This window comes from Crinia signifera, chromosome 2 (assembly GCF_055691185.1).
Source record: "Crinia signifera chromosome 2, ASM5569118v1, whole genome shotgun sequence".
NCBI classification, from domain to species: domain Eukaryota; kingdom Metazoa; phylum Chordata; class Amphibia; order Anura; family Myobatrachidae; genus Crinia; species Crinia signifera.
Window position 1 is genome coordinate 357,175,606 of NC_139218.1, and position 26,745 is coordinate 357,202,350.

The following is a 26,745-nucleotide window of genomic DNA, read 5'->3' on the forward strand; positions in this document are numbered from 1 at the left end:
GCCTTCCTCACCATATTCTATGATCTGAGAGAATTGTCCCCCCTCAGAGGACGGGGAAGATTCCCCCTAACGGCGCGGTTTGCAGCTAATGCAGCAAGCCCCCTGCATATAGCCAACAAGCCTCCTCATTTTGACATCCGCATACGCCATTTCCACCCTGCTTTTTGAAATTGCGAGATGGAAACTGAGTGCAGGGGGTCAGTTGAGTACTGAGGGCGGGCTTTGACGGCGAGCAATAGGCACTGCTCGCCTAATCGGCATTAAAATATACCCCCTTACAAACTAACTGTAATGCAAAAGGGAATAATGGTTAATCTGGTGTTGTCAAGATTATACAATATTTACGAGCATGAAGGATAGGCATTGAGAGAGCGTGTGAGTTTGTTGTATGGATTATTTGTGATGTTGTGTCCTGTCAGACTTCTGAGGCAGGCAGTGTTCCCTCTAAGCTGTGCGCGTGTGCGCGCGCACACAGCTCGCCGAGCATGCGCACAGACACTACAACAGAGCGCACAAAGCAGCAGTGGTCTCTTTTTGCAGTTGTGGACTCAGATAATGTTTGTTTCACCTATTAACTACATTGTGTGCTGTGTTTTAAATGTTTAATATCATTTTGAAGTAAAGTTAACACAAATGCTGAACGTCATTTTCCAGTTATATATAAGTGACGCACAAAAATGTTAATTTCCTTCCAAAGTTGCACAGCCAAATTCTTTTGCCGCACACAGCCTTCGTAACATTAGAGGGAACATTGGAGGCAGGTGTCTTTGGTACACGCTCTGTAAATATCTGCCTTAATCATTGTAGTGCAACATTTAATTCAGGTGATCCAACCAGAGTTATGCTTAATATAGCGAGGGGCCCTAGGCTACATCCACTACATGGGAGGTGTTACCTTGCTGAGGCTTATAAGTGCCAAACAGAGCAAGAAGTTAGAAAGAGGATTCATGTGCTTTACTCAAATCTTACTAATTAAAATGAATACATTTTTACAATAGATAGGTTTTTTTTCAGGGTGCATAAAAATGCCTGTAAGGTGCCTTGTGTGATTTTAGCCACTAAGAAAAGTTTGTCAAAAAAACACCTGCAACTTAAAAAACATCTGTCCCATCAATACTAACACCCCCCCCCCCCCCCCCATTAAAATATCTGTATGGCATCTGTAACCTATAATTCTGCTCTTTTCAGAAGACCACCCCCAAAAACATGACATTTTTTACTTGATTTTGGCAAAATAACATTTCTGAAATAAGCGGTGAGACATTTTTACAATGAAAATACTTTAAAATGATGATTATTCCTTACTTTTCCCCTACTAAAGGGATGCATCAAATTCCCATGTAGCGGTAATATGGTTTAATGCGGGAAGCCAGTTGTACAGTGTATAAACATCTGCTTGGGCCTAGATTTAACCCTTTGAGCGCCAAATTAATTTTTTTTTTTCAAAATTGGTGTGAAATTTGGCAAGCAAACATTTTTATTCATCGTTATGACCGGTAATGTTTACCATATATATAGGAAATATAATCTTATTTTGCACAACATTTTTTATTTAAATTTATATAACAAATGTGAGCGACGCTGGCACTTTCCACTGATCTTTTGCACATCTCTCAGAGATGTTGACAATTTTAGCAGATATTCTGCGCATCTCTCAGAGAGATGTTGGCACTAAAAAGGTTAAGGGTCAGATTTAATAAAACGTGGAAGCCCCTGGAGCCCATTTCAGCTCTTCTTCATGCTAACTAGAACGCACATTCTACTGACAGCCTGGGACATGCAAGCAGAGTCTACCAACCGCAGTCGGCGAGATTGTATGCAATGCGCTGAATTGAATCCGCTCTTACATGTGCGATTAGCCATCCGGACGCTGCGCATGCATAACCTATTAAAACCGTATCAAATATATTTGCAAAAAGAGAAAAAGGATTCCCTTTTTTAATATAGGGAAATAAATACATCAACAAACCACACAGCAGGCAGATTAAAATACCTTCATACATTTTAATATAGCAGACCTTTGCTATTTAACGAAAACATTGAAAATATACATATATAACGATATATACAGTATATATAACAAAAAAAAAAAACTTAAAAATTCAAGTCAAGTCAGGAAATGTATGAACCAAGCCTCCATTAGAGTGGTACGGATATATACGAGCTGGCAAACTTCCAAAATGGGGCATGATTCATTTTGTGGGAGGAGCCAGCACATGACCTATCATTTTGCAATAACCTTCAACACAAACAAAACCAATATCCACGAGGCCTTGGCTTCTAATAAATCAATAGACCATATGCTCATGAAAATTAGTCCAGCTCGCGAAACAACTACGCCTTCTCCTGCCCAATGATCGTAAGTGACAAGTCCACCTCAAACACTGCGGGCTAAGCATTACTCTTTAAGAGCACTTCAATTTCAGGTCTGCTAAAAACCTTTAAGGTAGAATAATTCACATAGACATTGTAGGTTAGCAAGCCATCACCACCCTAATGACAAAAACATAAAAAAAAGTTCCTTTAGGACAGACATGTCCAAACTATGGCCCTCCAGCTGTTGTGAAACTACAAGTCCCATCATGCTTTAGCACGCTTTTGCTATTAGGGAATGCTAAAACAAGCAAGGTATGCTGGGATGTGTAGTTTCACAACAGATGGAGGGCCACAGTTTGGACATGCCTGTTTAAGGAGAACAGCACGCTTCCACATTTCCATGCATGTCTGTGTGTAGCTGCTCAGCAGAGCTGGTACTGCATTACCTGACAAATATAAGTGCATTAAATAAATATTGAGGTTGACAGAACAAACATTTTAGAATTAATCCATGTAGTAAATTGATAAAAAAAAAGCTTGTACAATCTGGCCACATCATACACATGTATAGTATAGAGCAGAGGTGTTCATGAGTATATCCCAGCATGCCCTGCCAAAGTTGTAGCATGAACTAATAGCAAAGAAGGGCATGCTGGGATGTGTACTTCACCAGCAGCTGGATGCTCGCATGTTGGTTGGTATAAAGAATACATGAAGTATGATGTAATCATTGTGTGGACTAGGCTAATAAGAATGCAGAAAACAGGACACAGCAACAACATGAGGCACTAGTATCATGACCACAATGGCTGTGGGCAATGGTTACAATGTAAGAAAACAGCAGCGGCATCCAAACATTATATTGGAAGAACAAGCGCACACACACAGGCTTCCAATAAAAGATTTCCAAAATATTAGAAAATGTAATCAAAATGCTGGAAGAATTCAGTGTCCTCATTCAATACTGCTAAAGTGGAAGTGGACATGAAATCAAGAGACTCGTCTCCAATGGAACAGTTCTGTGTGCCGGTGGTGAGGCAGGAATTACTTCCTGAGGTAGATTGCTGGGAGACGCTACTGTCCATGGGGAGGTCATGACCATTTGCCTGCTGTGACTGGTCTGTAGATATTCCATAACCATCCGCCAACATCTCCAGATACTGGCTGTCGTTTGCTGGGTTGTCCACTGGCGGTGGTGAGAACAGTTCTGCGAAAAACTCAGCGTCTCCGGGACTGCTGCATATAGAGGTGGTGGAACTCATCGTGCAAACTGATTCATTGTCAGCATTGTCTATCTGATCCTGAAGCTCCTGCAAAAAGCCCCGTAGGTGCTCACGCCTATTTAACCCGCCTTGGGCGACGCTGTCTGACTGACCGCTACAGGGGTTGCTCTGTCGCATTTTTGCCATCCTTTCTATAGTGGCCAGTTCATTTTTCTTGGCTTTCAGTTTCTTCAGTAGCTTCAGTCTAAGTTTCCGGATCTTATCTTCATTGGATGAGCTCACATCCTTCATGGGTTTGCTTGAACTTAACCCATTGCTTCCGTGTCTCGGGCTTGGAGCGGCGGGTGTTAAAAAGGTTGCATCAGGCGGTGCGGTCTTCCCTGTAGGTGTGCTCAAAGACAACGGATTTGGAGCCTTAGATTGGAATACAGTGGATCCCACCGGCCCAGTTGTTTTATTCACACGTTTTGATTGGAAACCATCAAAGTTCTGCGCCTTCTTGGTAATACCATTGATTTCGGTTACTTTCAGGGGCGTTAAAGGTTTGATAGCGGGATTCTTCTTCTTTGCACCATAAAGACTGGAATTTAGGAGAGAATGATCTTTATTAATCAAACTCATCATCCAGTTGCCAACGGTGCTTTTCCTTGTGTTATAGAGCCGAGGAGCAGGGGTGCTAGTCGCCCTGGCTGTAGCCTCCATGTTAATAACCGGGTTTGTCACACTGTTTTGTTCAACGGGACTCTGAGGTACTTCATAACTCACAGGAGAAACAGTCTTAGCTGTAGAACTGGTACAGACGTGCGAAGGCAACGTGACACGCCTCTCGTCTTTCGGTTCAGGCAGTGGCAAGGGATCATTGGGCACACAGAGTTGAGCAGCTTGGGGAGAGACTACTTGGCTTACTACCATTTCAGCCGCACAAGTATCAGGTGGCTGAATGTCTATAGGGTTGCCAGTAGCATCAAGTGGGATTTCTACAAGAGTCAGGGTTATGATGTCATCATCAGCATATCCTTCCATTCCAGCAAGTGGGTTTGAGGCGAGTAGGTCACCAGATCCAGCTGCAGGAATAACCTGTGTAGGGGAGTCAGTAGCAGCCAGACACAGCTTCTGTTCATGAGGTGAGGTCGGCTGATTTACTGCGCTAGGCTCAGGTTTATTATGCTCTGCTGCACTAAGCTGTGTATTTTCTTCTCCGGGCGTCTTTGCGTCGCGCCTCTCCCACATGACCACGTGAATATCCTCAGCTTGCACTCTGAATTTTTGCTGCCTTCTGCAAAATGAGCCTCTAAGATCATCCGACTCCAGCCACGTATCTGCAATGATAAAGTTATGGTTTTACCAGAAGGAAATTTGCCATGAAAATATAACCTTCACTTTAGAGCAGTGGTTCTCAAACCTGGTCCTCGGGACCCCACACAGTTCATGTTTTCCAGTTCACCTGACAGGTGCACTCATTACTGACCGACATTTTAAAAGATCCACAGGTGAAGCTAATTATTTATTATTTGATTATGTGAGGAGACCTGCAAAACATGCACAGTGTGGGGACCTGAGGTCCGACTTTGAGAACCTGTGGTTTAGAGCGTTACCAAAATTAAGTATAAAGTCTGTTACATTGGACATCTCAATATCCAAATTCTATCTTCCAAGAATAGTCTACAACATAGGTTCCCAAACGCGGTCCTCAGGGCACCCCAACGGTCCAGGTATTGTGTATATTAATGCTTGGCCACAGGTGACTTAATTAGGAACTCAGTCAGGCTGATTTAATCATCTGTGCTGAGCCATGGATATACCTAAAACCTGGACCGTTGGGGTGCCTTGAGGACCGCGTTTGGGAACCTCTGGTCTACAACACATAGAAACTGGAGTGTACTAGAAGCTGTATTTCATGATTGTGTGTTTCCACTACCTAAACAAAAGTCTTTAATAAGGCAACATGCAAAATGATTTTGTATATATAAACTAGATGTAGCATTGGAAAGCCCCATTCTAACCCTCAAGTAGAATTAACCCGTTCTCCGACAAACAGAACCATGAGGTCTGCTGTATGGGACCATGAGAACTGTCACATAACTCCTTAGACCAGTGGTTCCCAACCCTGGTCCTCAAGTACCCCCAACAGTGCACGTTTTCATTCAGGCACATTTGAAAAGATCCACAGGTGGATCTAATTATATCACTTGTGATTCTGTGTGGAGACCTGCAAAACATGCACTGTTGGGGGTACTTGCGGACCAGGGTTGGGAACCACTGCCTTAGACCATAGATATTTGAATTTAACCTATTTCACCATGATAGACATTATCTTCACAAGTTGCAAAAACGGATGACAGATAATACGTGGCGCAATGCTGCCTTAATTCACAATCCCCAGAAGTTACACCCTAACTTCACAAAACATATAGCAAAACACAACACGGGGAGATAGAAAAACGGCGCAATAATGTACTCAATTTCTTTTAGTGTGTTACAGGCTTCTCCTTAGAGGTCACTGCAATAACCACATCAACGTGAGAATTATTGCAGTGACATCTAAGGAGAAGCCTGTAACACACTAAAAGAAATTGAGTACATTATTGCGCCGTTTTTCTATCTCCCCGTGTTGTGTTTTGCTGTATTATCTTCACAAGACCCAGCCATTTATGAACTTTTAAAAGCCTGCAAACATATTGATTAGACTTCAGAACAGTGCTAGAATGATCACAGTTGCAACCTATGCAGTAGATCTTTCACTCTAGCACATACTGGTCTGTATCTCAGTGTGGAGATAGACCAGAGCATTCTAGAAGCTGCAGAGCCACCTCACCTTGTGACAGGTGCTAGGTTGAACACTGATATAGAACTTCCCTCTGTGCTTTTGGTTTATACCAGTGGTTCCTAAATGGTGTGCTGTGCGTGGCACTTTAGGGTGCCTCGGGACACTTGCAGAGGATAGATTAACACAACTGCGCTCAGCTTGTATGTGCTCTAGGCTAGGTCCAGGTGCTGCTAGTCTCATAAAGGGTATCCCAGTCCCTTTTAATTAGATATGAGGATAGTTTGGGGTGAGACAGCGCTATCCTGTTTGTATTGGTGCTCTGAAAGTGTGTATATGAGCAAAGAAAAAAGATTGGAAAATAGATGTATAAAACAATGTCAGATTTATTCAAAGGTCAATATATCAGGAATATATTCCTATGCAAGCAGCTAAAAGTGTGGTATCCTTGTTATGTGCTTATACCAGACTCTGATATAGGGGTGGTGGAGTGGTGCTTACCCTAAGGGTAAGGGGGGGTTGGGGTACCTCTGTGGGTATTTACTTGGTGTTTTAATTACACCTATGAGGGGTCCCCCAAGCGGGGATTCCTGTGGCAAGTGTCACCAGAAGAGTGTTCCCAAACGGGTATTCCAGATAGTCTGTACTAGACTTCTTTGGCTACCGTAGGCCCTGTGATAGAACCTACGGTCTCTCCTGATGATTTGTCCCAGGAATAGAGTCTGGGTGAATTGGTGGAGATGTCTGTGTTTTCAGCAGGGAGGTGCCTTATGGGCTTCGGGCGATTCTGGTGAACCCCCTTACAATCTCATAGGTGTGGTTACCTATGCCCTCTCTGCTTAACACTGTCCAAATAATGTAAGTGTCTCAGTTATAAACGCTGCTAGCGGCGTCCCGCATCGCAGCTTGTTGCAAAGTGTGACTCACGGTTCCTGGGTAGAAGTTCTCCGCGGGGATGCAGCAATGTTCAGCAGTGTGCAGTTAGTCCCTGGAGTTCTCCTTCCTCCTCCGTGTGGATGCGTGTCACAGTGTTCCTCCGGCCACTTCCGGGTCTCCGATCTCGCGAGACTTCGGGCGCCGGGTGTACAGCGCTAGTGCGCTGCGCTGGTCTGATCTGGGTCTCTTCCTCGGCCACAGGCTGTCTCTGTTCCCTGGAGGTCTCCTCCTCACTTCCACCGGAGCGGTAGTGAAGCAGCAGCACAGGCCGGGCGCGATGACGTCACACGGTGCCAGCAGCAGCTCGGGCCTCTCCTTCTGGCAGGTCACTTCCCGGTGTGCGCATGCAGGCAGACAGTGCCTACCGATTGTCAGACTAGCTCTTTGTCAACAAAGAGCTAGTCTGACAATCGGTAGGCACTGTCTGCCTGCATGCGCACACCGGGAAGTGACCTGCCAGAAGGAGAGGCCCGAGCTGCTGCTGGCACCGTGTGACGTCATCGCGCCCGGCCTGTGCTGCTGCTTCACTACCGCTCCGGGGGAAGTGAGGAGGAGACCTCCAGGGAACAGAGACAGCCTGTGGCCGAGGAAGAGACCCAGATCAGACCAGCGCAGCGCACTAGCGCTGTACACCCGGCGCCCGAAGTCTCGCGAGATCGGAGACCCGGAAGTGGCCGGAGGAACACTGTGACACGCATCCACACGGAGGAGGAAGGAGAACTCCAGGGACTAACTGCACACTGCTGAACATTGCTGCATCCCCGCGGAGAACTTCTACCCAGGAACCGTGAGTCACACTTTGCAACAAGCTGCGATGCGGGACGCCGCTAGCAGCGTTTATAACTGAGACACTTACATTATTTGGACAGTGTTAAGCAGAGAGGGCATAGGTAACCACACCTATGAGATTGTAAGGGGGTTCACCAGAATCGCCCGAAGCCCATAAGGCACCTGCCTGCTGAAAACACAGACATCTCCACCAATTCACCCAGACTCTATTCCTGGGACAAATCACCAGGAGAGACCGTAGGTTCTATCACAGGGCCTACGGTAGCCAAAGAAGTCTAGTACAGACTATCTGGAATACCCGTTTGGGAACACTCTTCTGGTGACACTTGCCACAGGAATCCCCGCTTGGGGGACCCCTCATAGGTGTAATTAAAACACCAAGTAAATACCCACAGAGGTACCCCAACCCCCCCTTACCCTTAGGGTAAGCACCACTCCACCACCCCTATATCAGAGTCTGGTATAAGCACATAACAAGGATACCACACTTTTAGCTGCTTGCATAGGAATATATTCCTGATATATTGACCTTTGAATAAATCTGACATTGTTTTATACCTCTATTTTCCAATCTTTTTTCTTTGCTCATATACACACTTTCAGAGCACCAATACAAACAGGATAGCGCTGTCTCACCCCAAACTATCCTCACTTGCAGAGGAGCCTCGGGTTGGTGGTCGAGGACCAATTAAAAATATTTGTGGTTAGCGTAGTAGATAAAACCAGTGCTAGTGGCTCCAATAATAACATGTGGACAAACAAAAACAAATCCTGTATAACTAAACCCAAGGATGACAAACACAATTTAGTTTTATTTCTTTTCTCTACATTTCTTAAAAAAACATTTAGCATAAATCCCTGTATACACAGGGCAATTCTAGCTTATATCGCTGGGGATATGTACGGTGCAACTATCGCCAGGAGTGCATCGCCCACAACCAGCCCATGTGTGGTCGCTGGTCGGAGGTGCGTGCTCCTACAACCAGCCCTGGTGTGGTCGCTGGTCGGAGGTGCGTGCTCCTACAACCAGCCCTGGTGTGGTCGCTGGTCGGAGGACCGTGCTCCTGCAATCAGCTGTTTCCCCTGGCAGAGAGTCTCCTTTTTATCAACAACCATCTCTGGTCTCTGATGAAAATGGGACACAGAGCAATATATTGCTTGCTCTGTGTGTACGGAGCTTAAGGGTGCCATGAAAAAAAAAATCTGATACTCTAGGGCACAGGTTCTCAAAGTCCGTCCTCAAAACCCCCCATGGTGCATGCTGTGCAGGTCTCCTCACAGAATTAAGTGAAATAATTAGCTCCACCTGTGGATCTTTTAAAATGTGTCAGTGAGTACTGAGTGCACAGGTGACCTGGAAAATGTCAACTGTGTGGGGGCCTGAGGACCGAGATTGACAACCAGTGCCATAATTCAAAAGAGTTTTGGAACCACTGGTTTATACAAGTAATATTCCATAAAGGAAAAGGAGTGTTCAGATGTTTCCCTATACTTTATGACAAGCAATTACCTATATAGTGGCAGGACCTCAACATTGAATCAAAAAGACAAGCAGCTCATACATTTGCAATTGGCATTACGTACCGTCATCATTCGCTATCCAAGTAGAGAAATGGTCGTTCCGATACCGAATGACTGTTCTTATTTCATACAAGTGGCCTTTGAATTGAAATGAATACTCCTCCAGGTCATTGGTTGGCAAACCCTCCACAAAGTGAAGCATAAACACAGAATGCAGCCTGCAAGACACAAAATATGCACATTACAAAGTATAACACGCCTTGCAAGAGGTGTCAGAATGGAAACAACTAATTGGGGGGATGTTCGTGCTTAACTGTCGACACGGACATCAAAAACAAAAAGGGAAAAAAGTATGTCCACCTTTTAATGTGTCAAACTTTTTGAAGTTGATCTAGACATTGTCTTGTGTGCTATACAACACGAGTGTGCTGCCGTCACTTCTCTGTGTATTAAATCTGTGGTGGTGAGAGAGGCCGGTGTGTTTTACATTAGAATGATCTGCTTATGACCGCAAGCCACCCTGACTGATCATACGTGCAACACGCATGATTAGCTGAGTGACCTCTCAACCAGCAGGAATTGAAATAACCCAAGAGGTGCACACAATCGATGGCCTGACCCGTCGAAATTGTGTGTTCAAGACGGATATTGTTCTGATGCATGACCAGGTTTAGTGCACAGTGCCAGAGTGAGTTACTGGTGCACAAGTGTCTATTACTTGTGCATGTTTTCAATGCACTTCCATTAAGTTATCAATTTGTTGCTAATGCCCTCGGTATTTCACAAGCGTGCGTGTCCCAAACTCTAAGCCTGCCTGATCTAAGCTCATTTATATCTCCCGTTCATTATCCGGAATGTGATTTTATAATGAAGATCACGGCGAAAGGCAAAATAAAAATGGAATGCAATAGCTTTCAATATAACTAGTAACAGGATGTTTGGGGCGTGTTGGACTGTATCTCTCCCCAAGCCCACAGCTTTATCTCCGGCATCTCATGTTAAGAGAAAACCAGCCAGCATGTGGGCCAGATGTATTAAGCTTAAAAAAGTGATAAAATGGAGAGTGATAACCAGCCAATCAGCTCCTACCTGTCATTTTTCAAACCCAGCCTGTAACATGGCAGGTAGGAGCTGATTGGCTGGTTGTTTATCACTCTTCACTTTATCGCTTTTTTTTTGTTTGTCTAAACTGTTTATTAATTTATCATATTAGTGAATAACATACGAACAGTATCACTCAGAAATACAGACACTGAATTTTGGTGTTTACAATTGACTGGTGTATACAGAGGTTACAATAGAATAGTATGCAAAGTATGGCAAGTGGTAGTACCTCTATATACTCAATTTAACAAGAGAGAGAAAGTAGAGTTATGGAGCGAAGAAAAAAGGTTTGTAATACACAACCGAAAAAGATGAGAGTGTGAGTAAAGGTGCGTACACACGGGGGAGATATATTGCTCAGTTTCTCCTTTTCATCAGCGACCAGAGATGGTCGCTGATGAAAGGGAACCGTGCGGTCCTAGGGAGAAGAAAATTTGTATTTAACGTCCATGTCATGGGGGGGCTATAAAGCAGTTTATCGTAAGGAGGTTCCTTAAATATTGCATACATAAATGAGTTAATTTTAATAAAGCTTAGTAGATTTGAAATCTTAATTCCAGCCAGAGGAGCCAGGTTGCAGAAAAGTTTGAGTTCACTTTATCACTTTTTGAAGTTTCAAACATCTGGCCCTGTGTGAGCTAATGCCAGAGGATGTTTGAGGCAGACAGGGCATAAATTACACAGAGCAGGTAAAGGGTATTACAAGAGATGGAAATGGGACATTACCAGATGGCTTGATTTCTTAGCTGGTCTTATTTTATTCTAAAAGACTGAATGAGCGATATTAATGTGTAATGAGAAGTCATGTTGTGGGGGATAGGGATGTTGTACATCTAAGTGTATTCTGTAGAGCAGGCTTCCCATCCAACTTCGGTCCTCAAAAGCACACTAATTTTTTAATTCCATTTTTTAAGAATAGCTTACTTGAACACAGATACTTGAGTCAAAATAACTACAGTACTCAGTAAGTCACCTGTATTCAAGTATGGCTATTTTTAAAACTTGTGTACCTTGAGGAGCAATGTTGGGAATTCCTGCTATAGTGCAATAGCTGGTTAAACACTGGGGAATAAGATAGGGGGTCTGAAATGAGGGGGAGGGGACAAGCAGAAATGAGTGAGCACTGGATGGTAATTAAGCTGGTGAGCGATTTATTGCATCAGTATATATCAGACAGCAGAAGAATGTAACGGACTGTAGAACACAGCAACTTACTTTTCCAAATGCATTGTCCGTTTTTGACTTGTGTTCTGGCATTTGTTGCACGGAGCAGTGTGCACAGCATTCAGGGGCCGCCATCCTGGGGCCACCTTTGTGAAAGTGGTCAGAGTCTTCTGGCAGCTGCAGGTAAACGCACAAATAAAACAAAAGTACACATATGGTCAGACATAATCCCAATCTGCTGCCCTGAATTCATCAACCAGACAATGGGCCCGATTCTAATTCACTCGTTCCCCAGCGTGTTCGCACCGGGGACCCAAGTTTTAGCTGCTGTGCAGACACCTTCGGCGACTTGCGTATTTGCCGTGGCGGTCGCTAGGGGGCAGGATGGAGGCGGGCAGGGGGATGCAGCGTTTCCTTTACTTATACATTTCTAGTAGATGTTATACATCATACGACATGACTACCAGCTATCTCCTCATACATGCAGGCTGTGCGTATAGGAATGTTCCCCGTATCTGAGAGACGCTCGCTCACCTATCTTGGTAACTATATCCGCAGAGCTTGCATGCAAACTTCCACGTGAATTTGTGAACAAACAGCTTCTCAACCTCTGGGTCCTGTTTTAGTAGTAACGGGAAGGCGAATACCGGACTCTCTTTCTGTCCTGATGGGAGACCGAAGGGTTAAGCAAACATTAGTCAAGATAAAACAAAATAATAGAAGTGTAATAACCCATTCAGCACCAGAGTGTAGCAAGACAATGTGCAGCACATACTATTTGTACCGTACTATGTGTTGCGCGGGAGCGCGCATCGCATAGTACAGAACGGAGCCATACACAACGGACCGTGTATGGGCTCCTTAAGATGGACAAAACCATGTGCACTGCAGTTGAGGCAGGTGTTACTTGTGCAGAGATAATTAGATTTGGGTGGGGTTTTACACCTGCCTCACCTGCAGTGCACATGGTTTTGTCCATCTAAGAAACTTTGTCAGAAAGAGTGAACTAGAATAAGGGCCACAGTTCCTGCTGAAAAATAGCCCTGATTATATGTAATACAGAATGGGTACGCACAACTGTGCATCAGCAAACGATTACACACTGTAAAATCCTAATTGTGTTACCTTCAAATGATATATATATTTATATTATTAGCAGTCATTGCTTTAGTGCTGCATTGGCAGTTTGGTTTTTACGATCCTACAAAGCAAGTACCAATGCCTCCTATTGGATGTGTAAACTATAGGATTCCTTGGTGCATCTGACACTACTAAGTTCCTGCTACAGTTAGACAAGGGCCTCACGTCTACTCTAGTTACATCCCACTGTCTCCCCAAAAACCTCACCTCCTACTTGTTTGTGCGCACACCCATTGGTGGAGTGCGGTGCCCTCACCTTATCAAAATGTACTTTAAAAAAAAAAAGGAAGGCTTTATAAATGGCACCCTTGAACCATCATATACACAGGTGAAAACAGTTATATACTGCCAAAAAGTTGGCAGACAAGGACACCGTTAAACTGGATTGCTTTGCTGCGGATATAATCCGGCAAAGTTCATTTTAGTTGGCAGAGCCATTAAAATCCGTACCTTGCAGATGTTATTCCACTTACACTATAGCACGTAGTCCAATAAGTCCAAAAACGTTTTAGTCACTTCCCAGACACCTGCAATGAAGGGGTGCCACCTAATTAAAAATAAACTGCACATGAAAGTTTTAAATCAACGTGATAGAGGTGCTCCCAGTGCTGAAGGGGTTAAGGAGCGATCTCTAGGAGATCCGTGCACTATTTACCACTATGCTAACATGTCCTTCTAAAAGCAGACTTCTACATAAAGATCGGGCATGTTCATCGGAAATAAATTTCCCATGATGCCCATCATCGGTCAAGGAAGGAAGTTATGCTTTGCCAACAGAAGAACTACCGGTATATTTTTTAATTCTGAATACTGGGGAGAAAACATTCTGAAATAAATAGTGTACGAAGAACTAACTAGAACGGCAACCAGCCGCACACAGATTATATTGATATGTAATGCATTAATAAGAAACATCACATAGCTAGTGGAAACACAAATGTATTATTAGGAAATTAATAAATCCTCTGCAATGTGACAGTACACACACATTTGCCTATTATGGCATCATAAGTTTTCTTCCTCTATCGTTTGTGTGTAAACTTGTGATATCGTTGGGTAAAATGTGCCATTATGAAATGGAAGGGTCTCAAAGTTTTTTATGTGAAGCAAAATGAATGTAAGATTTCCAATAATACAGTGGGCCGTATTCAATGCAGACGGCGAGGATCGCCGAAAACCCGTTTAACCCCGTGCCGGCCGCTCACCCTATTCTACGTTCCGGGGGAATCCTCGCTGTCAGAGGATGCCAAGGCTTCCCCCAAACAGCGAGACTCGCGGCTAATGCAGGGAGCCCGCTGCATTTAGCCGTGAGCCTCTCTGTTTTAGCGGCCGTACCGCCATTTCTTCAAAAACCTAGCGACGGGGAGACGGCGCGTGCAGGGGGTCAGTTGAATACTGCTCGCTGTCACAGATTGCAAAAAACATTGAACATACCCCAGTATATTGAGAGATTGGCAAACAGACTTAAGGGGTGTACACACAGTGAGATTTGGCCAGGTGATTGTGACTAGTCAAAATCGCATAGAGGGTTAGCCAAAATCTCACCGTTTCCCCTGCTTAAAAAACCAATGGCCCCCCCACTAAGTCAGTATTGCCGAGCATAGACAGACTGCGCAGGCAATGCCATTTTCACTAGATTACAGACTATCATTAGTTAGCCAAACCTGCATGTGCATCTAGTCCAAACTGTCCATTAGCCAAAATGTCACTGTGGCCACGGCTTTAGAACAGTTGATAATTTTTGCAATCAACGTGCATCATAGAGGGAGCAGGAATCTGCAGGTCACTGGCAGTCAGTACTAAAGACACGGTGGGGTATATGAAACCATGTGAGAACTCTGCTGGACAACCAGTTGCAGAATAGATTAAGGTTTTCAGAATAAATTATTATAGTGGAACATGGATAACATATGCTGGCATATAAACAATTTCAAGCAGTCTCTCAAATTGATATACTAAGATTTATTAGAAACGACTCAGTTGTGAACCAGCTGTATTATATTAGTCAGTAAACTCCTGGACTGCATGCAATTCATATGTATGTTAAAGCACAGCTGTCCAGTTTTCCTTTGTGAGGACAAACTACATTATCACTGTATATCGTCTGCATCCTATGCATTGCTTATAGTGCCTCGTGTGCGTTTGCAGCGGCTGCTTACAGCATTGGTAAGCTTAATTATTCACCCCCTCTAAACTATGGCCATAGCATCGTTCTAAACAATAGTACAATATCAGAGTTCCAATGTCAGGTACAATACAAATTGTACATACCTAATTCACACTTCAGGAATGGCTTCAGCTGGTCAAAGATGTACATTCGCACTTCATTCAGGCATTTCTCAAACTTACTTGCCCCTCCTGCGAAGTGCACAAAAAGGAAGGATTGTTTAGCTGGGGAGATTGGAGTAAAGACAATTGGCAGAAAAATTGTGCAGGTTATTATTCACAAAGGCAATGTGTCCACTGGTCCACCATAGGAGATCCTCTGTCCACTTGCCTGGACCTTCCTTATCTGAACAATGGCCTTCATTGAAGCCTCTGACCCATATATTTACAAAACAGGAAGTTCATCTAGAAAGATTCAAACTATTTCACCCAGGGTAATCCCACCTAGTGCACCAAGCCAGCTGCCTCATCCGCTAAGTTTCATGGGTGGCATAATAACATGGGGAATTTATAACTCATGGACAAACACGACTGGCGATTTAACCAATTGGTTTTAACGACTAAAATGTTGGAGCAAATGGTCGATTGTCATTTGCTCTCAAACATGACCAGATTTTCATTCCAACCTGCCAGATTGGACAGATAACTGTATAAAGCAGGCCTGGACAACCTGTGGCTCTTCAGCTGTTAAGAAACTTCAAGTCCCAGTATACCCTGCCACAGTTTTGCCATTAAGGAATGCTAAAGCTGTGGCAGGGCATGCTGGGATGTGCCGTTTCACAGACACAGGATGGCCAGGCCTGGTATAGTGTATAGATAAACAGACACATATATAGGATATGTGGTTTGATTCCTTTGTTATTTGGGAGCTTATGTTTTGACCTTGCAGCGAGTCTGTTGTAGTTTTCAATGTATTTTATATTCGTGCAAACATTATTTATTACACGGTGATAGACCCTTTACATTTTTTTAAATATACATTATAGCATACATGCAATACAGAGTTATGAGAAGCATTTACTAATGGGAAAGGGTAGAGAAAGAAATCGACATACTTGATTTTGCTTTCCTGGTACTTTGCATGGAGCTGGCTTCCTTGTATCTCTCAAAAAGATAGTGAATGATTAATTCCTTGTTTTCACCCTTAGCCACATAATCATTAAGCAATTCAGACTGGACCAGAGCGGACAGTATGCAATCTAACCAGCACAGAGAATGCTTGTTCCTCCACTGTAGACATCTCTGGGTATTTTTGAAGGTTCTACCTCCAAGTGACTTCAGAGCCTGGTTAGATTCCACACCTGTTGCATCCGTTGACTCATCTTGTGATAAACTGTCAGTATTTAATGAGGTTTCTAAAGAACGTGTTTCCGACAAAGCGCTGACATCATGAAGGCCATTGTGATTGGTTACGAGGCTGGATATTTCAGTCAAGTCCTTCAACTGTGATTTATTGTATTGTGTATCCTGGGCTTCCAGCAGCAAATCACTATGTACTACCGGTTCTGCCTCGGAAAGAGTCATGGCATGGCATGCAGGACTAGGGGCTTCTGCTACTAAGGGCTCTTCCATCCGGTGTTCCGGTTGAATGTCTAGTAGCAAGTCAGGTAAGACTGTATTCTCATAAAAGGACTTTTTGGTACCAGGCTTGTGAACCGACACACCAAAGTCCAATAAAATAGGTTGTTTTACAGTGTCTTGGTCTTCCATAGAAAGATCTGTATTGCATGAAGAACTGATCTCTTTGTCTAACACACCGTTTACTTGTGAGTTTGGTATAACAGTAGTTTCACAACTTTCCATCAGACTGTCCAAGAAATGATTATCCGACACCTGGGGTGCTGATGTTGTATCTGCATGATCACAATCATTCAGATCATCAGTTATGTCACATGAGGAATCATTTACGTCAAGCATGGAATGATCATTCATAAGAGGTGCCTTCTGGATGCCCAGAGAAGGAGCACTTGTTACACAATGAAGTTTTGTACAGTCCAGGGTTAGGCTTTGTGATTCTGGAACAGAACTGTCTAACAATGATGCAACATCTGGATTTACATTAATTCCCTCTTTCACCATGGGTGCTGCAGTGCAAAGAGTGTCACACACGCACAACAAGGAACTAGTATCGTAGCGACACACTGGCTGAAGATCCTCTAAGGAGTTCGGTGGTGTGGTATTATTTGTCTCGCAACCATAGACCAAATCTAATAGTCCCGACATTGGATTTTCCTGTGATGACTCTTCTGCAGCGTTCACATTGGGTTGGTCACTTACAGTAGATAATGGGCTGTCATCCAGATCAATCAAGGACTTCTCTTCTGGAAGGTAGTTGGGAAGAAGCTCCTGAACAGAATTAGGGGTATCAGAACGATTTGTCTGACAGTCCTGTACCATCTGTGGTGCTCCTGCAAAGTTAAAATCTGGCAGTGTCGGATGTGCCATACTTATATTACGGCTATATTTGCCGACAGAGTCGGTCATAGAAGTAGCGTCACTTACACAAGACAAGGACTTATTTTTGGAAAAGCTGTGGGGCAGCAGATTATTCTCCAATAAGCAGGATGGAGCGTCTGTTACACAATCACATTCCTCTTTGCCCTCCCCCAAATGTTGCTGTTGAGACAATTGACAGACTTTCCAAGATGCCGCTGTGAGTTCTACACTATTGTCTTTGGCAACAGAAGCTTTAGTGCAAGTGAGCTCATACACATCCAAACAACCATCGTCTGTTGGGGACACCTGCTGCATATCCTGCACCGACTGACAAGGAGGTGTCATTTTACAGCCATCTTGTTCCGATAACCTGCATTTTAATGGCAAGACAGCTGTGTCTGCAGCACCTACAGAAGCAGTCGGCAAGGAATATAGTTCCGGCAAGATGTTTCCATTTGTTTCCTGGTCAGACTCATTATGCCGTACACCAGCAGAGGCTGTAATCTCACATTTTGTTGTTTGAGTGTCCTGAGGAGCCTCTGCACAGTCAGCAGATACCACGGCTCCAATGTCTTCCACTTGCTGTCTAGGCCCATTGTCCTTTAACAAACATCCTTCCACTTTTTCACACTGACTGTCCTGGACGGTTTCACATAATGGTGGTAATCCAGATTCCAAGACTGAATCATTTCCAAGATCTGGCCTATTAACAATATCAGATGGTGGGCTGACCAGCATCTTGGGTGAATGTTCCTTCACTTGTGACCCTGGCAGATGGCATTCCGACAAAGGTGGAAGGGTGGTAGTTTTAATAGACGTATGATCTGGAGAGAATGAAGGATATTTCAATACACCTGGATCTTCGTTTGAAGCAGTTATGTTTAATATTCCAGGATTTAGCTTTAAGGTTTCCTGCTCTTCGCCCTTGCTGCTCAATGTATCGCCAGTTTCTGATAACTTCTGTAGATCCTGTGTCTCCGGCATCTCACAATGGTTGAGAAGACCATTTGCTAACATGTCCATTTCCAACCCTTCATTTGGTGGGACAGGTTCTTGTAGAATATCCAGATCTGCAAGCAGTGCTTCAGATTGGTCCCACATTTCACCATTGTATGGCCCCATAGGTAGAGACGTCGAGGTAGGCTCCTCACAACGACCAGAGGGGAAACTGCTGAATGAATTTGATGTCCCAGACACATTTTGAATCTTTTGATCACAAGTTCCGGGGGGTTTAATATCACATGCCAGTGTGGGAACACCCAGCATGAATTTGTCCTGGTCAGAACGAAAACCATTTCTTGGAAGACATTCCTCAAGGACGGGCAAATCGATCTTCGGTCTCTTCTCACAAGGGATGGGAGTTGGTGAAATGTCCGAGATCTTTCGCTTTTTTGTCTTGCCGGGGCTAGAGCTCTTCTTTAAGTCCACAGTGCTTACAATTATGTTATCCAAGGGAGTGTATCCCAGTGGAAAAATACACTGGAAAAAAAAAAAAGAGAAATAGAATAAGTCAACAACAATAGAAATATCACAGAAGGACTACTCAACTACTTCAAACAGAATTTAAATTGAATAGAACTTTACCTGTGGATTAGAGCAAAGGAATATGGACTCTGTAAAATTGATGCGGTATGTCTGGAGAGCCTGCAACTGGCCTTTGGACTTGCATACTGGGCAACATCCATCAGGAGGAGCTTTAAAGGAATTAGGGTTCTAGAATGGATAACAACACTCAGATGTTAACAGTCATAAAGTTAAGCCAAAAAAAAAAAAAAAAGTTTTTTTTAGACCAAATGATACAGGAACAATTCAAGCAACAAGACATGTGTAAATCTTTAACAGTGGAAGAGCAAAAAACTATATTTGGCACTTGCGTTTTTTTAAATCTTTAAATGCGGTTCTAAAATCACACAGACGGTAGGACAGAGAGCATGTTAGACAAACCCATTTAGAACACGGTTTACTATGTACAAACACATTCCAACAATGACTGTGTGCCACAGTCATCACCAAAAAGACGACTGCTGTAGTAGATGTTGTAGATCTAGAGTTTGCAAAGGGTATGGTAAAACTTACCGACAGTCGGGATTCCGACAGTCATTTCTCCGACATTGGAATCCCAACCGTCAGGAGCCCAACAGGGGGGTGAACGCATTCAAGCCCCATGCGGGCTCGCTGTGCTGCTCTCACCACCTCTTCTATTCTCCCTCTAAGGGGGTCATGGACCACCACGAGGGAGAATAGCCAGTGTATGTTGGGACTCCGACAAGGTCCAACTGTCGGTGAGTCATCCGGCACCCGATTGCGAGTTGGTAGCATTTTCTGATTTCATCTAGGAGTGCATCCATCCAAAAGGCAGTGTCTAGATTTTTGAACAATTGCACTGCAATGCACATTTACTGCACAAGAAGAAGGCAGCCATTTACTTAATGTAAGTAATGAAACAGTGCAACCAACTGACAGGCACTTCTCTCTATATGCAGCATCATTTACTTGGAAGCAAATCTTTGATGAACGTACAGTCTACTTATACAAGACTCAACCACATCTACAATGACCAATCTACAGCCTTTGTAGTCGGGGTCACAGTAGTGTCATCCTAACCAAGGTCCTCCTAGATACTAATAGGTCATTACAGCAGAATACTTTTTGGCGATGACTGGAAACTGTCAACAATTAGTAAATGTAACAATCATACATCTAAAAGCATAGTACACACCTAAAGATTTATAGGTCTGATGTGGACAAAACCTGGTAATGTATGGCAATAAATGATATTAAACCATTAGCTTCCAAACACTGGAAAACAGACAACACTGTCTGGATAAATTTGGCTAATCAAATCGATTTCACCGATTTATCTGGACAACAATTGATTGTTTTCCAGTGTTTGGGAGCAAATGGTTGATAATTTATTCCCATGCATTACCAGGTTTGTGTGTTATGAACGGACAGATTGGACAGATAAATCTTAAAGTGTGTACCCAGCCTTAGCTGCAAGAAGAACAAATAATTTTTAAACGAAATCAAATGAATCAAACTGTTGATAAGAAACCTATATTATGATCACAAAGAGCTTTCACCAAAGTCATGGAATGCCATGTTTACATTCCAGACCATCTTTCGCCTTTTTTTTTTAAAGATTTCCGTGGAGAAAAACAAAAGCAAAAAAATATATATATCCCAGAGACAGGACATATATGTATGCGCAGATATAAAAATTTAGAGAAAAAAAAAAAGCAGAACAAAAAAAGGTTTCACTGACTTTTCCCATGTACCCCACCATGTGGAGTGAAGGTTTATCTAAAAATGACCCTTGTCCAACCAATGACACTGTAGATCCTGGAGTCTCTGAAGCCATTGTGGTGACCCATTGGCTTATTTTTGTCACATCACATGTAACATATCAGCACCGTTTAGGACAGGTCAGAGAACCCTGAAAGACAAGTGAGTGGAACAGGTTATTCACATGGAATTAGGAAGAAGTAAAATGTTACAAAGACTAAAAGTAGAAACATATAATGTAACTTCCATGAGAATCGCAGCTAAACAGTATAGTCATAGTGACCAGGGGTGCAAGATCATCAGGTATATATTGGCAGGTCACATGATGATGCATTAATGCTAGAAAAACCCAACTACAGGTCTCTTACTACATGGCAGCAACACAGGTTTTTAAACCGGGCACACAATGGAATAATGAGCAAATCTTTGACATGGTTGCTAGTGACGTCGCCCAGTCGGCACTCCTGCATGGCTAATTGGGAGATAACACTAGCAACCAAGTTCTATGTACATGTATGGAATAGGTAAAATAGAGACTACCTTTGGCGCACTGGTTGATACTGCACACAATGAATTTATTGTTTAAAAACATGAAGATAAAATATGACAATATGGGTAAGGGACTATCCTGGACTTTTGTCATTGTTTTTATTTATTTATTCACCGAATTGTTCATATTTAGTTTATTTTCTCTTCATGTTTTTTAAACAATAAATTCATTGTGTGCAGTGTATCACCCAGTGCGCCAAAGGTTGTCTCTATTTTACCTATTCCATATTTACCCACGGGTGTCTGCAAACACCCAGAGAGATCTAGGCTGCCAAAGGGGGTGCGCAGGAAGACAATAGTTCAAACTTTACTACCACGGTTTCTATGTAGGTTGGAGTGATATGTAGCTCCGTCCTTCTGGTGTGTACACGGGAGCTGATATGTCAGCCGACCAGGCAATTATATTGACTTTGTGCCTCATTCAGACCTGACCGCTGGGCTGCTAGTTTTCGGAGCCCAGCGGACAGGTAAATGCCCTGCCCCCACCCATGTGCAGCCATGCACACAAGGGTACAACCATTCAAAATTAGTGACTATCGAATGGTTTCCCCCTCTGTTCGGAGCACTGAGTGAGCCAGCACATACTCAGCGCTGCGATGTCCGCAGGGAGAAGGTGGCCACTGATGTCATCCCAATGGCCGGGGGACTCTCAGAAGACTTCGTTATGGTCCCCAAACGGCTGCAGAGTGTCAATCACCCTGCGAGCAGCCAGCAATGGTTAGCCATCGCTGGCTGCCTTCATACGCTGTGTAATTGCAGCACGGGCAACTGGGTCTGAATCAGGCCCTTGGTACACCATTGTAAAGTGTGTACCAAGCTCTACACTGTGTGTACCTGAACCTGAAACCCTGCTTTCGGAGCTTTTGCTTCGAGCGGGCTTACTAGTCCTAAATATCTATCAAGGCTACTTGTAGCTTTGCATTGCACATCTGATGTTACTAGGCTGGCAGAGTTGTGCTATAAATATCAGGGCAGGTTTGAATTGATGTGTAAGGAGCTTGCAGATATCGGTCAGTATTCCCAGCATCTGGATGCCAGTGTCACTACTCTGACGGCAAGTACCCCACCGCCGGTCATCCTAAGTATGTATGTTTGTAAATGCTATGTAATGATCACCAATGTACTATGCAATTTTGATGCATGTTCCGTTCACTATGAACAGCCTTAAATGCCATATAGATTAAAACAAATGTATAATTATCTAGCAACAATGTTAGATATGATGCAGCTGTTCTTAGTAACGACACATGGATGGTGTCGTACAAGACGGCATTGATAACCAAGATCCCTGGTTCCAGATTGACCGTCAATGCTGTCACAGGATTCATAAATGGAATACAACACAGCATGTTCTTCCAGTATCTGCAGTCGCTGCCAGTATAAGCCAGTAACATTATATAGTGTCTCTGCAGAAGCACATGTCACCGGCCTGGTCTATTAATATGCTTGTGCACTCAGGAAGAGACAGCTGATACAGCGGGCTCACTAACCCAACATAACAGTAGTACGATAAGCAATGCAGAGCAAAACCACATACCCTGAACTGGGTATGAGTTCATGGGCCGACATGCATTGGGTTGACCACTGAAGGTCGACATGAGATCGGTTTACATGCTTAAGGTTGATATGGATGGAAGGTCGACATGTCTTATACCCCTTTTACACCAAAACGGCGGCTTGCACCTGGGTTTTTGGACCCAGCTTCAACCCGGCGTTTGTTACCTTTCACATCGGCAAATTTCACTGCATGTGCCCACCCTCCACCTCAGGCGGTTCTTGAGACGGCGCCTGGAGATGACATCATCTTCAAGCGCCGGGGATGCCAATCGCCAAGCCGCACTGGAGGCAAGCCCGGCACCAAGGTAAGCTGCGGGGATGCCCCCTGTGCACCCCCCAAGCCCCCATCCGTGAGGTGAATGGATAACAAACATAGGCATCTATTTACCTCCTGCCTGCCTCTGCTGCTGTCTGCAGAGTACAGCAGCGGAGGCTGTGTGTGCCCCCGTCCAGTCTGCAGATGCTGCCGTCCGGATGTTGGGCTTCCCCCATTGATGTAAATGGGTGCCGTGTCGGATGACCCGACGTACCCCTTTACCCAGGTCCTGCCCGTGTTCTATGCTTGTCAGGACCTGGGTAGAAGTCCAGTGTAAAAGGACACGGGTTAACCCCTTTTACACCGCCGCTGGTCCAGGTCCAGGAGGGAAAAACCCAAGTTTTTGCGGCGGTGTAAAAGGGGTATAAAAAAACCCTGATTTTATTTTTCTGGTAAAAATAAACATGGGAAATAAATACAAGTTAGTACAGCATATAATGATCTCAATAACTACAGTCCTGCCCATTCTGATAGTTGAGTAAACATTGTGCTGGAATAAGTGCATACTCTAGTTAACACGACATTAGCACACAAGGATCATTGATCCCTAACGTGGGAGTTTCTTCCAGCATATAAGGGCAATGAGCACAGAAAACAGCTTTACCATATAGAGCAGGCATTCCCAACCACAGTCCTCAAGGCACACCAACAGTGCAGGTTTTGTAGATATCCAGGCTTGAGCACAGGTGACTTAATCAGTACCTGAGTGATTCTGATTAAACCATCTGTGCTGAAGCCTGGATATCACTAAAACCTGCACTGTTGGTGTGCCTTGAGGACCGTGGTTGGGAAAGCCTGATATAGAGGAATGATGTCCATAAAGTACGTTCTGTTTGCAGGCTCTGCTGATTGAGCACAGATAACACATGAGCTCCCCTGCCTGGCTTCCTGAGAACATCGCCGTCCGGTCCCCCCTCCAGCCCACGTCCCCCCCCGGCTCCCCGGGAGTTACATGTGATAGATCGCATGACAACTTGGCACATCAAGTTCCAAATCGTGTCAGAGCCCTCCCGGGGAGCTGCCGTGGAAATAAGGTCTGACTTGGCCATAGTTACTTATAGTTTTCAGGAAAACCAGCAAAATAACATGTTGAATGGAGATCGCAGAGTGCTCTCGAGCCGCCCCAAACATCCCGAGCCTGCCACCTGCTCACTGTCTGCTGTGAATATCGGCTGGAGCAGCAGAAAGGGAACTCCGGTGTACAATCGCCGGAGTGGGGATGGGGGGGCGGCTGGGCATGTAGCGGCCCTACGTTCTGTGGTGGGTTTTGCTGGGGCAGGACAAACCTGCTCAAGGGATTAATGGCTCAACCGGTAATCTATTGACTTCTTGCAAAACCAAATTAGTACATACAAAGCCATTACTCTGACTACACTGGCAGATCTCTTCGATTATCTCAAAATATATCCCCACTTGACATCTCCTCTCTGCACAAGATCTGCATCACTCATCCACACTCATTACTTGCTCCCACTTAAACTTGCAGGATTTTTGTCGAGCAGCACCCACCTTATGGAATGTGTGGTATAGGGTTCCAACAGTCGGGATCCCGACAGTTATTAACCCGAAGTCGGGATCCCGACTGGCAGAACTCAGACAGCATGGTGAGCGCAACAAAGCCCCTTGCGGGTTCGCTGCACTCGTCACACTGCGGGCACGGTGGCTCACTATGCTCGCCAGCTATTCTATTCTCCCTCTATGGGGGTCGTGGACCCCCACGAGGGAGAATAGTCGGTGGCCGTCAGGAACCCGTCTGTCGGTGTTTTAACAGTCGGGATCCCGATGTCGGGTAAATGACTGTCGGGATCCCATCCGGCACCCCCTCTAGCCTCCGAACTTTCAAGTGTTCCCTGGAAACTCACCTCTTCAGGCAAGCTTTTCATATTCCAGAACCCCCACATAACCTCCAGTAGCATTCACACCTATGAGGACTGTCTTGTAACCTGGTGGGACTGCCATGATATGGAATCCTATCCTTATGTATCCCTCCTATTATCCCTATAGATGGTAAACTTGCTAGCAGGGCCCTCCTACTTCTATGTTGGTTTGTTTATACGTAGTTTATTTTATCACTGTTTCCAATTGTAAAGCGCAACGGAATATGCTGCCCTATATAAAGGACCCTGTGAGATTTTGTCAGATTTTACCCAATTCAGATGGATTAGGCCAATTTATCTAACAAAATCTGATGTGCCTGATGTGTAGGACCCAATGCACAATCCTGTGCGCATTGTGTCTAACCAAGAGATTGATCCTCCTGCACATAGGATAAATCTCAAGTCAATCAGGTCCAACTTGTTGGACAAGTGTAAGAGGGCCTTAAGAAACGTTATTAATAATAATAATAATGTATATGGGTGACCGCACCTGTAAGAACAGTGTAGGATATAGCAGTGACAGCTAACCTTGACACTCCAGCTGTTGAACTACACATCCCAGCATGCCCTGCATCAGTTTTGGCAAGGTCAAATAGCAAAACTATAGCAGGGCATGCTGGGATGTGTAGTTCAACAGCTGGCGTGCCAAGGTTAGCCATCACGGATATAGTAAATCATCGATAAATGTGACAGCACCTGTAAGAGCACTATAGAATGTAGCACATCATCAATAAATGTGACAGCATCTGTAAGAGCAGTATAGGTCTAGGATGTACTACATGATGTATAAGGGTGACCGCACCAGAAAGCAGTGAATGGTCTAAAATATGATGTACAAGGGTGAAAGCACCCCTAATAGCAGTATTAAAACCAAGCTGTACAAGTGTGACAGGACCCGTGAGTAGGTGTAAAGTAAATATATAGGGGTGGCAGTACCTGCAAGTGCAGTGTGTTTTATTACATGGTGGGAGAGTGCCAGCTCCTGTAAGAGCAGTATAGGATAGAACACATGGTGTATAAAGGTGACAGTATCTGTAAGATCAGCATAGAATACATAATGTAGAAGTGTGAAAGCATCTGTAAGTGCAGCGTAGGTGTATTGTAAATAATATACAGTGGAAGTACCTGCAAGTGCGGTTCGAGTGTAATAATACATGGTGTGTAAGGGTGACAAAACCTTGTAGGGTACTGTCAGTAGATTCATAGCTCCCAACATGACCCATTCCCGGAGGGACACAATGCTCTATTCCTGGACTTCCCTCTTAATTTACGATTACCATAACCTGTTTTAAACAAATTAATTGATAATAAAGGTGTTTTACCACAGGTTTATGGTAATCATAAATAAGAGGGAAAACTAGGAACAGAGCCATCCGTCCCTCCTTGAGAGGGTCATGGACGGAGGTATGGTAGATGGAATATAAGGGTCATTCTCTTATGACCAAGCTGTAGCCTCTCTCACCTGTGTGCTCTGCTACGCCGATCTCCTTACCGTGACCACACTACAAAGCAGGGCATCGACCGAGCCGGCAACACGTGAGACCGAGAACGTAAAACCTACGTGCACACTTCCGGCGGTAACAATGTACATCACAGCCCCAC

The 26,745-nt window shown here is 44.2% G+C and overlaps 1 protein-coding gene across 2 annotated transcripts; it reads right to left on the reverse strand.

The window, feature by feature from the left end:
* Nucleotides 1-1,980: 1,980 nt before the first annotated feature.
* USPL1 (ubiquitin specific peptidase like 1) lies at nt 1,981-26,745 on the reverse strand. Of its 2 annotated transcripts, XM_083169842.1 has the most exons (9): nt 26,606-26,745; nt 20,825-20,995; nt 19,144-19,272; nt 16,179-19,038; nt 15,229-15,315; nt 12,352-12,481; nt 11,869-11,994; nt 9,613-9,767; nt 1,981-4,858 (listed from the first exon to the last, which is right to left on the reverse strand). In XM_083169842.1, the coding sequence occupies exons 2-9, from the start codon at nt 20,918-20,920 to the stop codon at nt 3,231-3,233; spliced, it is 5,211 nt and encodes a 1,736-aa protein (XP_083025968.1). In that variant the 5' UTR covers nt 20,921-20,995; nt 26,606-26,745; the 3' UTR covers nt 1,981-3,230. The 2 variants fall into 2 exon arrangements, with proteins under 2 accessions (XP_083025968.1, XP_083025969.1); XM_083169843.1 differs by lacking the exon at nt 26,606-26,745 and having other exon boundaries at nt 20,825-23,944.

What these genes read in the sequence shown, in the direction of transcription:
- USPL1 (XM_083169842.1), bottom strand. Translation starts at nt 20,920, where the DNA reads ATGGCTTCAGAGACTCCAGGATCTACAGTGTCATTGGTTGGACAAGGG. An exon ending in ATTCCTGAAGTGTGAATTAG is followed by an intron (nt 12,482 to 15,228) that starts GTATGTACAATT and finishes GTCTCCCATCAG; the next exon opens with GACAGAAAGAGAGTCCGGTA. An exon ending in CGGACAATGCATTTGGAAAA is followed by an intron (nt 9,768 to 11,868) that starts GTAAGTTGCTGT and finishes TGTGTCTTGCAG; the next exon opens with GCTGCATTCTGTGTTTATGC.